Source organism: Octopus bimaculoides, chromosome 1 (assembly GCF_046866305.1).
Source record: "Octopus bimaculoides isolate indiv1 chromosome 1, ASM4686630v1, whole genome shotgun sequence".
Lineage (NCBI taxonomy): Eukaryota > Metazoa > Mollusca > Cephalopoda > Octopoda > Octopodidae > Octopus > Octopus bimaculoides.
The window spans coordinates 100244897-100260252 of NC_142928.1; the positions used below are offsets into that span (position 1 = coordinate 100244897).

The 15356-nt window shown below is 36.0% G+C and overlaps 1 protein-coding gene across 9 annotated transcripts in view; it reads left to right on the forward strand.

Moving 5' to 3' along the window:
- The window catches only part of LOC106872258 (putative tubulin polyglutamylase TTLL9), a 59203-nt gene that overhangs the window by 23891 nt on the left and 19956 nt on the right, over nucleotides 1-15356 (forward strand). For all 9 annotated transcript variants that reach the window (XM_089354763.1, XM_089354752.1, XM_089354774.1 and 6 more), the window contains 2 exons: nucleotides 1390-1475; nucleotides 3607-3640. In XM_089354763.1, coding sequence (XP_089210889.1) covers nucleotides 1390-1475; nucleotides 3607-3640 — 120 coding nt within the window. The remainder of the gene's footprint in view (nucleotides 1-1389; nucleotides 1476-3606; nucleotides 3641-15356) is intronic.

The window sequence follows — 15356 nt, forward strand, 5'->3', positions numbered from 1 at the left end:
ATATATTTTTTAATAATATATATATATATATATATATATATATATATATATATATATATATATATATATATACACATATATATCATAATCATCATTATCATTCAATGTCCGTTTTCCGTGTTGGCATGAGTTGGACGGTTTGACAGGAGCTGGTCAGCCAGGGAGCTGTCTAGAATCCAATTGTCTGTTATGGCATAGTTTCTACAGCTGGATGCCCTTCCTATTGCCACTTTACAAACTGTGCTAGGTGTTTTTTATGTGTCACTGGCATGGGTGCCTTTATGCAGTACTTGCACAAGTGCATTTTATGTGGCACCAGCATCTGTAAAGGACAAACCTGTATGTATGGCTGGCATCAATTTTACTTAGTACTGCAAATCACCACAACTCCCAGCTCCTTGTCATTTCTGCAGTGAGGCCTACTATCCGAAGATCCTTTCTCACTACTTTATCCCACATCTTCTTGGGTCTACCCCTTCCACATGTTCCCTCTCCATAGTTAGAGCTTGGCACTTCTTTATGCAGCTGTCCTCATCCATACACATAACATGACAAAAACCAGCAGTCTTCTCTCCTGCACACAACATCTGATGCCTCTTACACCCAGTTTTCCTCTTAAATCATTTACACTCTGTTGTGTGTGCACACTGACATTACCCACCCAATGGAGCATGCTAGCTTCATTTCTTTCAAGCCTTTGAAAGCCCTCTGTAGTCAAAGCCCATGTTTCACTGCCATGTAGCATAGCTGTATGTATACAGGCATCATACAATCTGCCTTTCACTCTGAGGGAGAGGTCTTTAGTTACCAACAAAGGTAGAAGCTTTCTGAACTTTGCCCAGCCCCTTCTTATTCTAGCAACTACACTTTCAGAATTTCCTCCTCCACTGCTAACTTGGTCACCTAGGTAACAAAAGTTATCTGCTACTACTAACGATCCTCCTGAGCATTTGAGGGAGTCTATTGCCTATGCATTTTTAGTGATTATTGTACCCAAACATTTTCCACACAGACTATTTTCTCCATTAACCTTCTTGTGATACCACTGCATCTCTCATGCACCCAAAGCTTGCACTGGGTACAATGTATGGAGTTTCTACCAACACACCTATCTCCCTGATATATATATATATATATATATATATATACACACACACACACACACACACACACACACACACACATATATATATATATATACATATATACACACACACACACACACACACATATATATATATATATACACACACACATATATATATATACATGTATATATATATATATATATATATATATATATATATATATATATATTGTAGTATTTATCAAATCATAAATAGAAACAAGTATTTTATCCTATTATAAACTATTTTTTACCATATTCAGCTTACAAGAAAAAATCTGATGGTGAAAAATCTAAAGCGTTTGAAACGACAAGTTGAGAGAGATCATGGGAAAGCTGAAGGTCAATTGTAAGTTGTTCTAAAATACGTGTTTGTTGGTTTAGTTAAATTAAATGTTCCTCAACACCATGTTACTGTAAGGTGATGAAGGGGCTTCTATGTAGTCATTCAACCCACTGAAAGTAGCAACCAAATCTCATCCTAAATTGCATATTACCATATTTAACAAAAGATGTAATAACTCATGGCTGAGGTGCCTTCAATCATAGATCTGCTTGTTAGCATTGACCTAAGGTTACCAACCACCACAGAATTATTCTCAATTCTTCTGAACTAATACTTCTCTCAGCTACTGTGTTGGTTTTTGCAGTTCTTACTGTCACCTCTATTTACTACTTCATTCGTCTTTGCTCTTTTGGAATGTATGATAAGAAGCTTGCTTCCCAACCACATGGTTCTGGGTTCAGTCCCACTGCATGACAACTCGGGCAAGTGTCTTCTATAGCCTTTGGCTGAACAAATCCTTGTGGGTGGATTTAGTAGACAGAAACGGAAAGAAGTCCATCATATATATATATATATATATATGTGTGTCTATATGTGTGTTTTTGTGTCTGTGTTTGTTCTCCCACCATTAGCATATTAAGGCTTGCCTATTAGCATATTAGGCTATTAGTATATTAGGGCTTGCCTACCTATTCATGTGAAGACTGGATCCAGCAGAAACCTTCATGGATCATCAAACAAGAAAGTGACTGTACAATGTCTTGTGGAGTGCAGGGAGCAAGATGAGGCTAGTAGTGGTTTTCTTTGGTGTGTAAAAGCACATCATAACTATCACCTATTGGCTTTTAGTGACATCTGTGCCTGATTTGGATCTTTATTTCTATGTATATGGCTAGTGCAGCAGTTACTGCTATTTCCAGCCGCAAGATGTCTATCATTGACAAGCTTCGAAGAGGCCAGAATTATGTGATCTAGTAGTCCTGGCAGTGGAAGTAGCAGTAATTGCCTGCTGCTGGTGATAGCCATGATGTACTTTTATGCACCAAAGAAAAACAACGATCAATGATTTTCTTTTGGTAAATATAGCTAAGTAAAGGATCATCCTAAAGAATTCTCTTCATCTGGGTACCTACCTTAATTATAATAAAAGTGAGGTTTTCTGTACCTACCACATTTGGTAGGTACACATGAGCCCACATTTGTTCTTGCATACTGGCTGACCACAATATAGACATAAGTATTGAAGTACATCCCACTCAGTTTTTTCCTGTCATGGAAATTTGAAGGAATAATATAAGAGTTAAAATTAACCTTCCCCAATCATTTCCCATCCTCACTTTCCTACATTTTCATTTCACCCCACCCTTATGTTGATCATAACGCCACCCTACAAACAAATATCTAATTAACATAAGCTTTATTTTTAATCTCCCAATCCAAGGGGAATAACTCCAATAAATTAAGAAAACTTTTTTCTTCCCGGGTTTTTGACCTGGACGATTTTGCTCTGATTTTTACAATCGCCATAAAACCAGCAAACCAGATGTGACACTTTCAGACCTCTAATGATTAGAATACCACACCATTCTATTCTTTACAGCCTTTTCTGATGATTGTTAAGACTCTTGAAATGGAACCAATTGGTAAAGTGGCTGATATGAGAATATAATATTCTATTAAATGTGTGTGTGTGTTTGTGTGGTATATACATATATTCTTATACATATGTATATACACGTATATATGCTATATGTACATATATATGTTTATATATATATGTGTGGATATATATATATATATATACACACGTTTATATATATATATATATATATATATATATATATATATATATATATATATATATATATATAGAGAGAGAGAGAGAGAGAGAGAGAGAGAGAATGTATGATATTAATTATGAATATTAACAATATGGGTGATTATTTTCACTCACTATTTAGCTTTGAAATACTCCATTCTGCATTGTCTGCTTTGTCTAAATTTCCTCTACTACTACTACTACTACTACTACTACCCCCCCCCCCCCACCTCCGCCACGACCACTACCACCACCGATGTCACCACCACCACCACTGCTTCTAGTACTAAAATCATGATCTTTTTTTTTAGAACTGCTTTCTAGTTGTTCAAATTGGGGATTTTGAATTAATTAAAATGTTCTTCTATTTTTCAGTTATGACTTTTTCCCAACATCCTTCGAATTACCTGTAAGTATAAAATGAACTCCATCTATTGTTTTCATTATTGTTATCATTAAGGAAAGATAAGGAGATCATTATTATTGTTGTTGTTGTTTTCTTCTTCTTCTCCTTGGTATTATTATTATAATAAGTATGGAGGATTAGTAGAATCATTAGAACATCAGAAAAATAGTCTTTGGTGTTTGTTCTAGCACTTTACATTCTCAGTTCTAATCTCACAAAGGTTGCTTTACCTTTCATTCCTCCAAATCATCAAAAATAAAATGCTAGTAAAGAACTGGGTTGACATAATTGACTAACTCCCTCCCCTCAAAATTGCTAGCTTTGCACCTAAATAGAGATTATTATTATTATTATTATTATTATTATTATTATTATTATTATTATTATTCAGTAGTTTTATTTTTATAACGTGCTTTCACTTCACTACCGAGCGCAGCTCTGTGTGCCTTGGGTATGTGCCGTGGTTTGCTGTGATGCTCTTATGGTTACTGTATTGAAAGTGTTTTTATTATTATTATTGTTCAGTAGTTTTATTTTTATAACGTGCTTTCATTTCACTACCGAGCGCAGCTCTGTGCGCCTTGGGTATGTGCTGTGGTGCCCTTATGGTTACTGTATTGAAAGTGTTTTGCGTAGGATGTGTGCAGTGCCCAGTAGTGCAATTTTCTGTATGTTATATATATTTGTAAGTCCTGGTGTTTTTGTTAAATATTTGTCTGAATATTTTTTTATTATACCTAAGGCACCTACTATAATAGGAATTGTTTCTGTTTTTAGATTCCACATTCAAGTTACCTCTATTTATTATTATTATTATTATTATTTTTATTATTTTTATTAAGGCAGTGAGCTGGCAGAGTCATTAGCATGCCAGAATCTTTAGCATTAAGGCGGCGAGCTGGCAGAAATGTAAGCACGCCGGGCGAAATGCTTAGCGGTATTTCGTCTGCCGTTACGTTCTGAGTTCAAATTCCTCCGAGGTCGACTTTGCCTTTCATCCTTTCAGGGTCGATTAAATAAGTACCAGTTACGCACTGGGGTCGATATAATTGACTTAATCCGTTTGGCTGTCCTTGTTTGTCCCCTCTGTGTGTAGCCCCTTGTGGGCAGTAAAGAAATAAGAATCATTAGCATGCCATACAAAATATTTAGCAACATTTCTTCTGTCTTTACTTTCTGAGTTCAAATATCATCAAGGTTGACTTAGCCTTTCCTCCTTTCGGGGTTGATTAAATAAGTACCTGTTGAGCACTGAGGCTGATGTAATCGACTAGCCCTCTTCCCCAATACTTGATGACTTGTGCCCATCAATATTATTAATGCAATGAGCTGGCAGAATCATTGCTGTGCCGGGCAAAATGCTTAGCAGCATTTTAACTATCTACATGTTCTGAGTTCAAATTCAGATTACTATTATTATTATTACCCCTGCTTTAGTAAAGGCAGAGGTATTGTTTTCAGTTGTGTTTGTTTGTTTGTCCAAGGACAAGATATCTCAAGAACTGCTCGATGGATTCAGATGAAATTTTCAGGTGTGTTTGTCCTTGTGACTGGCACGAACTGATTAGATTTTGGGATCGATTCAGTATGGGACAAGGATTCTGGATTATTTTTCCTGTTTTTTTACTTAATTTTTGAGAGTGGTTGGGTTCATCTTTAGTATTCTTGTTTGTGAGAGCAGTCGAGTTTATTTCAGACATTCTCATTTAAAAAATCATCTCTGGCTAATCGTTGAGAGGACATTGGTGTTGCCTTGGCGGAGGTTTGCACTCTCTGAGTGCTCTTGCTATTATTATTATTAAGGTGGTGAGCTGACAGAATTGTTGGCATGCTAGGCAAAATGCTTAGCAGCATTTCGTTTGTCTTCATGTCCTGAGTTCAAATTCTGCCAAGGTTGACTTTGCTTTTCATCATTTTGGGGTCAATAAAATAAGTACCAGTTGAACCCTGGGGTTGATGTAATCAACTAATCCCCTCCCCCAAAATTGCTGCCTTTGTGGCAAAATTTGAAACCATGATCATCATTATTATTATTATTATTATTATTATTATTATTATTATTATTATTAAGGTAGTGAGCTGGCAGAATTGTTAGCATGCCAGGAAAAATGCTTAGTGGCATTTTGTCAGTCTTTATGATCTGAGTTCAAATCCTACTAAGGTTGAAATAAGTACCAGTTGCATACTGGGGTCCATATAATTGACTAGCCCTTCCCTCAAAATTTCAGGCCTTGTGCCTATAGTAGAAAGGATTATTATTATTATTATTATTATTATGATTATTATTATTATTATTATTGTAGTTGTTGTTCTTGTTGTCGTTGTTTGCCATGTCTACTTGTGGAAGAACTCCACATACAAAGGATTTTTTTCCAGGATTATTTGATGAAAAAATTATTCTGTTCTTTCCTCCAACAATGAGCTTAACAATATATAAACAGAGCAGTAAGTGGCAGTAAACATTACTTCTCGGTATAGTTACTGCTTTCATCTCTTATAGAGATTTTCTAACTAACCAGTTTGCTTTGTTGCAAGGTCAGTGACTGTGTCACTTGGTTTTCTAGATATTGTGAGCTGCAGTGAACTACTGCTATCTCTAGCAGATGAGTATCCACCACTGAGAATGACCACAAAGAGGTCGAAGCTGTACAGTCTGGTAGTCTCATGGCTGGAAGGTGGTAGGGGTTTACTCCCCTGCTTGCAATATATATCAGGTGCAGATTGCATTAAGTAACAAGCTGGAGGAGGCATCATCCTAGGGTTAAAAATAGCAGTAATGTTGGTTCCTACAGAACAGCCAAGTTTAAGTGGTAGTCAACTTTACTTCTCAATATTTAAACGTCCATCCCATTAATACATGTTTAAATAATCCATATCACTTTGTTAGCGAAAATAATACCTGGATGGAAATAAAGGTTTGCTCTTTGACAGTTGGTGTACTATACAGACATGGTCGTGTGGTTAAGAAGCTTGCTTTCCACCCAAGTGGTCTTGGGTTCAGTTCCTCTGTGTGGTACCTTGGGCAAGTGTTAGCACCCCAGGCTGAGCAAAGCTTTGTGAGTTGGTTTGGTAGATAGAAACTGAAAGAAGCCTATATCATCATCATCATCATCATCATTATCATCATCGTCATCATTATCATCATCATTGTTTAATGTCCTTCTTCCATGCTAGCATGGGTTGGACAGTTTAACATAAGCCAACCAGGTCTTCTACTACACCAGGCTACTGTGTCTGTTTTGACATGGTTTTTATGGCTGGATGCCCTTCCTAACACCAACCACTCTGCAGAGTGGACTGAGTGCTTTTTATATGGCACCAGCACAGGCAAGGTCAGTTTTGACATGGTTTTTACAGCTGGATACAAGCAGCTTTGTGGTTAGGATGTCTGCACTCATGATTGTGATGTCATGGTTTTGATTCCCGGATCAGCTGTGTGTTGTGTTCATGAGCAAAACACTGCTGCAGTTCACTCAGCTATAAATGGACAACCCTGTGATGGACTGGTGTTCTGTTCAGGGGAAATGTTGGCTTGCCTACCTAGCCTGTAGGTAACATCATTTGAAAACTAAAGGATATTGTAACCAGTGGTGTATAGCAACGTTTGATAGTCTGATCAATACCATGATACCTTGGTATATATATTCTTTTATTCTTTTACTTGTTTCAGTCGTTTGACTGTGGCCATGCTGGAGCACTGCCATGAAGGGTTTTAGTGAAACAAATCGATCCTAGGACTTATTTCTTAAGCCTAATATCTAATCTATCAGTCTGTTTTGCTGAACTGCTAAGTTACGGTAACATAACACACCAACACCACTTGTCAAACTATGATGGCAGGAACAAACACAGACATAAAGACACAGACACACAGATATATATACATACACACACACATACACACACACACATATATATATATATATATATATATATAGAGAGAGAGAGAGAGAGAGAGAAGAGTTCATTGTCATATATATATATATATATATATATATATATATATATATATACGATGGGCTTCTTTCAGTTTCCATCTACCAAATCTACTCACAAGGCTTTGGTTAGCCTGAGGCTATAGTAAAAGAGACTTGCCCAAGGTGCCACACAGTGGGACTGAACCTGGAACCATGTGGTTGGGAAGCAAGCTTCTTATCACAGCCATGCCTGCACCTATATATATATATATATATATATATATATATATGACACACACACACACACACACGTATATATATGTATGTATATATATATATATATATATATATATATATATATATATATATATATCACATGACCAACCAGACTATCAGATGTTACACATCATTGGTCACAATGTGCTTTGCATTGTTTTAGCCTTTGAATTATGCTGCCCCAGTAGCTAAGTGAGCAGGCCAACATTCCTTCCTGATTGAAAGGGGGACTAAAGCGATGTAAAAGGAAGTGCTTTGCTCAAGAACTCAATGCACCACCCAGTCTGGAAATTGAACCTGGATCTAGTGATTATGAGCGTAACAACCTAACCACTCAGCCACATGCATTCTTGGATGTGTGTGTGTCTGTGTCTGTGTTGTGTTTGTTCCCCAGTGCCACTTGACAACCAGTTTTAGTTTATGTCCCCATAACTTAGCAGTTTGGCAAAAAGGATCACTAGAATATGTAGCATCCTTAAAAAACAAAAACAAAAGAAGTATTGGGGAGTAAATTTGTTCAGCTAAACCCTTCAAAGTAGTCTCCAGCATGGCTGCAGTTTAGAACTGAAACGAGTGAAAAGGAAAAAAAAATAGAAAGGAAATTATATTCCAGAAAATATCCAGTTACTTTGTTTGCGACTGATTCAATATCACTAAGTGCTAATCACAGTAGTGGTAACATCCTACCAGTTTTGCAAATACAAAAAACTGTGAACAATAGGAAAGCTGAAAAATATGGCAACTGAGCAAAAATACAGTTATAAATACAGTTACTGAGAAGCACAGAATGAAAATAAGCATTGACAATGAAAACTTAAATGATAATAACAAAAGTACCATCATTGCTCCCACCGCCAACAACAATGCTACCAAGGAGTATTATTAGTTTGAAATAAATTCTACAGTCGGGGTAAATGCTGTTAGACAAGCCTATCCAATGAAACGATTCTGCATGTACTTTCTCAGTGGCTGGGTATTGCTAACTTTGTGAAGTTATATCAAGCAGCTGTTCACCACATGTGGGATGAATCTGGCTATCAGTTGAATCTGTTGTAATGGTTGCCCCACTGTCTTCCATTAACATGGGCAAGAAAGGCAGTTTTCCTTTGTATGGTGGCTATAGTGAAAGAGGTTGTGTGATGGAGAAAGTCGAAAGGTCTGATGACAGACAATCACCTCTTTGGTCAAGCCCTCATTGATATTTTCAAGTTTCACTTGAAAAGGAAGGTGATTGGGAGCGGGAGCTGCTGTCCTCAAGTGAATTTATTGAAAGGTGGATGTGAAAAAGACAAAAGTGGGTGAGACCCTTCTAAGTACATGTCTGTAGGTCAGGGAATATCAAATGAGACAGGCACCTATTCTTGATGTTCAGAGTGAACTTAGGTCTGTGGGTTTCCTCAATTGGCCTTAGGCGGAAGTCTGCCTGCACCAGGAGGTTTGCATCATCCTCATTTATTTGTATACCATGTTTACTTTATATTTCACATCTGTTGAGGTCAACTTTGTGTTTTGTCCTTTTGGGGTTGATAAAATAAGTAGCAGTTGAACACTGGGGTTGATATAATCGACTTACCTCCTGTCCTAAAATCGCTGTCCTTGTGCCAAAAGTTGAAACCATTATTATTCTTATAAATGCTTAGTGGCATTTCTTTTGTCTTTATGTTCTGAGTTCAAATTCCGCTGAGGTTGACTTTGCCTTTCATTCTTTTGGGAGTTGATGAAATAAGTACTAGTTGTGCACTGGAGTCAATGTAATCATCTAGCTTCCTCCCAAAATTTCAGGCCCTTGTGTCTATAGTAGAAAGGATTGTTGCTGTTGTTTCCAGTAGTAGTAGTAGCAATAGTAGTGCAGTAGTAGTAGTAATGGTGGTGGTGGTGGTGTGGCAGAACCATTGGATTGTGAGATTTAATGCTATATTGCATTTAATCTTGTTGTTCTACATTCTGAATTCAAATCTTGCCAAAGTTGAATTTCCTCAACTCTTCCTTCTTCAAGCATTGATAAAGTAAATATGAGTCATGTACTGAGGCCAATTCAGTCAACTAAAGCCTGCCCTAGAAATTTGTGATAGTCATTGTTGTCAGTGCAAGCATCATCATCATCATCATCATCATCATCATCATCATCATCATCATCATTTTGTATCTATTTTTCCATGCTTGCACAGGTCTCCTTCATTTCAGTTTCACACCATTTATTGCAGTCCATTGTCATCTTCTTCACAAGGCTGAACCTCTTAAGATTATCTTTCAGTATGTCTTCCCATATTTTTCTTGGTCTTCCTCTCTTGCAGGTTTCATTCACCTATACTGCTCTGTACTTCTTTATCCAACTGCCATCTTCCTTACACACCACACATCTGTACCAACTCCTCTCCTGTACACTACATCTGATATCTCTTACACCTAATTTTTCATTCAGCTTGTTTGTACTACATTCTTCCTGCAAACAAACATTATACATCTAGGGCAATATACTCTCCTCATTTCTTTCCAGCCTTTACTGGAATCTTCTACATTCACTGCCCATGTTTTGTTACTATGTAACAGTACACTTCATACACAAGTACCAGACAATCTGTCCTTTAATCATCACAGAATCCCTTTATAGCCAGCAAAAGTAAAAGCTCCCTGAACACCTTTCATCCCATTCTTACTCTACTAAAGGGGTTCTCAATAATTTTTCTTATCTATGGACCCCTTTGATTATTATTTTATTCTGGTGGACCCCCATAGCTGTTCAATGTTTAAAAACTAGTTTTATAGAAACTTCTTCCAAAATTCCTATTTCGTTTCTCACACATTAACTTGTGTAGGTTGAACCATGTAAAATGTTAGAGAAAAAAAACCTAGCTGTTTCTTGCAACATATACCAATACATACATCTAAAGTAAAATCTTTTCAGGGGCCCTTAAAATACTACTGTGGATCCCCAATTTACTATTTTGTTGCATGGACTCCCAAAATTCTTATATGGACTCCAGTTGAGAACCATTGCTCTTCTATGTTTTTGGAACATTCTCATCCATCACTAATTAGTTCAATAAAGAACATTAACAGCTTATGTGAAATAAAACAGCAACACTGTTTTCCTAATATTTATTAAAAAAATACTTTTAAGCAGACACCATCACATTTTAGTTATCGAAGGGTAGGGGAGGCACTCCTCTTTGAGAAAAAAGCCTGTAATCTATACACCTTATACAATAAGTATAATAATAGGAGAGTATTGTAGTTCGCTTGAAGCATTGTGTATTGTTTGTAAGGAATAAAAAGTTTAGAATGGTACAACAATGCACTATAAAACAAAAAATGGACTATATACCTGTTGTAATTTGGTTATCTATAGTCCGATGATATTTCGGAATTACAATTCCTTAGAAGGAATTGTAATTCCGAAATATCATCGGACTATAGATAACCAAATCACAACAGGTATATAGTCCATTTTTTGTTCTATAGTGCATTGTTGTACCATTCTAAACTTTTTATTCTTTACAAGTATTATAATATTTTGTTTCGATAAATAAATAGGGTCTTTCATATTTTTTTGCTGTTCCATCATTAAGATATATTATCAAATATAATCATAGTCATCATCATCATTATCATTTTGTATCTATTTTTCCATGCTTGCGCAGAAAATATCAAATATTACTAAGGAATTTTCTGAGAATTTTGGAAGAATTTATTTCATAGGTGCTCTTACTGATAAATACTCCAATGCATCAGCTGCATATCAAGTCACTCTTCTCAATCAGCCTGCCTGTGATCCCTTTGCCCCTGTTTTGTTTACATTAAGTTCATCACATGGAATTCCTACATACTCTCTTACTATATAGTGAACAAAGTCACTTTGTTGTAGAGTCCTGTCATCTCTCTTTTTGATTAAAACTACTTTTTGCTAGGATTACTGTAAGACCTCTTGATTCCAGGTTTTTACTTCTACATTCTTTTATTCTTTTATTCTTTTATATGTTTCAGCCCTGAAATTATTCTCTGATTCATTGGTAGATTCAGCTAAAACTAAGTCATCGGCATACAGAAATTTTCACAGACATCCAATCTTAATAGTAGTAGTAGTAGTAGTAATAGTTGTAGTAGTAGTTGTTGTAGTAGTAGTAGTTGTAATAATGTTGCTTAATATCAGCATATATTGTAGAGAGCCAAGTTAAATACTTTATAGTATTCAGTTTAGTACCATCTAGTGATTTCAAATTCTATCACATTTGATTCTGTCTTGCATTCCTCTGAGAATGAAGAAAATAAGTATCTCTTATACATTGTAATTGATTTAATCAACTATGTCTTCATACACAAAAAACTGGTTTTGTTCTTCTTGGGAAAGAAATCTTCATTGTAACATTTAATTAAGCCTCTCTGTATATTGATTTTTCATGCTCTCTCTCTCTCTCTCTCTTTCTCTCTCTCTCTTTCTCTCTCTCTCTTTCTCTCTCTCTCTTTCTCTCTCTCTCTCTCTCTTTTTCTCTCTCTCTCACACACACACAAATACACATGATCTGAGATAAAGAACATTAGCAGCTTATGTGAAATGAAACTACAAGATCTGATAATCAAAACTGGTTTGTTGAGTTGGCTTACAAGAATTTTGTCCGTTTTGCTCATAATTTAGAACATTTGATAATATATTAGGATATTTCAATGATGGAACAGCAAGAAAATATGAAAGACCCTATTTATTTATTGAAACAAAATATTATAATACTTATTGTATATGGTGTATAGATTACAGGCTTTTTTTCTCAAAGAGGAGAGACCCCCCCTCCCCTTCGATAACTAAAATGTGATGGTCTCTGCTTAAAAGTATTTTTTAATAAACATTAGGAAAACAGTGTTGCTGTTTTATTTCACATAAGCTGCTAATGTTCTTTATCTCAAACCTTATGTGTGTGTGCAAGAAAAATCAATATATAGACAGACTTAATTAAATGTTATAATGAAGATTTCTTTCATAGGAACTAGACCAATTTTTTTCTGTATGAGGACATAGTTGATTAAATCAACTACAATGTATAAGAGATACTTATTTTGTTCATGCTCAGAGGAAAGCAAAACAAGATCAACTGTGATATAATTTGAAATCACCATATGATGTTGAACTGAATATTATAAAGCATTTAAGTTGGCTCTCTATCAATTGTTAAGACTAGCTGTCTGTGAAAATTTCTGTATACTGTCTACAAGCAAATTTGCCTTGCATTCATCCACAGTTGATAAAATAAGTACCAGACATATGCTGGGGGATAAATTATATCAACTATACTTGTACTCTACAGATTAAGTAAGAAATCTATATTAACCTGCTTAGGAGTATTCCTGGCTCACTGGGAATTTCATATTTGACACATTGCCAAATTCCCAATATAGCAGGAATTGGCAAGCCCCATGTTAAAATCCGGTCAAATTAAATATAGATTGGCTAGTCTGAATAAAGATAGATTGTCAGCCTAAAATTAGGATGTTTACAAATGTCGGCTCTTAAATTGTATTATTTTAGGTGTTTTTATGTGTAGTGTTTCCAATTTTTCAACCATGAAGAATCACTACAGCCTAATACTTATTGTTTGGTTACAACACACAAGCATACGTTGTTTCACATTGCCCCAGTTCTGTCAGTTGGCAAAAGTGATTTGTACCTGTAATTCAAAAGGGCCAGCCATGTCACATTCTGTGTCACACTGAATCTCCCTAAGAACTACGTTAAGGGTGTGTGTGTCTGTGGAGTGCTCAGCCACTTGTACGTTAATTTCTTGAGCAAGCTGTTCCATTGATTGAACCAACTGGAATCCTCGTTGTCATAACTGACAGAGTGCCAGTTATCATAATCTTCTTCCACGCTCAAATGGTGTTTTTTTACGTGCCACCTGCACAGGAGTCACACATATTTATAATAATGCATAAACTATAGGAAAGGCGTGATCCAACAGGAACAGTAGTCCAACAGGAACAGTAATCCAATGTAACAAAAGATTCCGGCAGTTGGGTACTCCAAATCCAGTTGAAAGGCCAGGGTCTGTGTGAGCGTACGTCATATAAGTTCAAAAAAACACAAAAAACAATAACAAAAAAGTGAGAACGTGATACGGATAGTGTTATTGGACGCTCGGGAAAGGAAAGAGAGAGAGTATGACGTTTCGGGTGGAGCCCTTCGTCGGAAAGATGGAAAGTTCAAAGAATGGAAAAACGGAGGAAGAGAAAATTGGCACCGATGCCCACGAGGTTACATTGTGGAAGGACCGCTCTGTTATTACACACACACTTGCAGACTCTCGCGCACGCACAGATATTCACCTCCCTTTTTCACTCTCCTGTCTTAGAAAGAACTTTTCCTCCACCACCTCCTTTTCCGGTCCCTAATAATATTATTATTATTATATATATATATATATATATATATATATATATATATAGAGAGAGAGAGAGAGAGAGATAGAGAGAGAGAGAGAGAGAGAGAGATATTGTTGTATATATATATATATATATATATATATATATATATATATATATACACATATATATATATATAAAGGAACACTCTGTTGCTTACGACGACGAAGGTCCCAGCTGATATGATCAACGGAACAGCCTGTCTCAAAGTAAGGCTCGTTTGGCCCACATAATTGTGACCACAACCTGAGCAGGTTAGGACATAGATAAGGTTCTGAGAAGCACATGTGAAGTTGGTCTTAATTGAGACACAGTGTCACGCTACATAAAGAATAGATTTGTTTCCCTCAATACAGGCAGATAGCACTGAGCGGCCACATCGACAGATGCGCAAGCAAAAAACACCGAATTTTCATATCTTCCCATTATACCAATGCAAAAATTCAATCTCAGTACAAGAACGCCTAAACAAGGAAAACCTGTTCATATAAAAGTACAAACCACACCTCAATATACAACTTTGACCATTTAAAAAAAAAAATTCTACTAAGGGGCCAGTTGCCCCCTTGCCACTTGTTGCTTCCCTGGGTCCACTCTCTAAACTCATTCTTCTTATTCTTCAAACATTCAAAATGACGAAACCCCTCTCTCACGAGAACTGATTACTGTACAATATCCCTTGAAAAGCTAATTTAAATAGTGAAAACCGGTTGGATTTCACAACATCCATATAATATGCATATATTTATAAAAAGATATTAAACTATATGAAATGAAAGCATTTCTCTTCCACTTTTTATATTTTGTTTACACATATTTTCAACCTATATATATATATATATATATATATATATATATATATATATATATATATATATATATACACACAGTAGAACCTCAGTTTTTGAACAACTCTGATCATGAATAAATCATGCTTTATATATGTGTGTGTGTGTGTGTGTGTGTGTGTGTATGAGTAAAGCATGATTCATTCGCAATCAAAGTTGTTCGAAAACCGAGGCACTACTGTATATATATTTTTTATCTTGTATCAGTCATTTGACTGCGGAACATGCTGGAGCATCGCCTTGAAATTTTAGTTGAATGTATCGACTCCA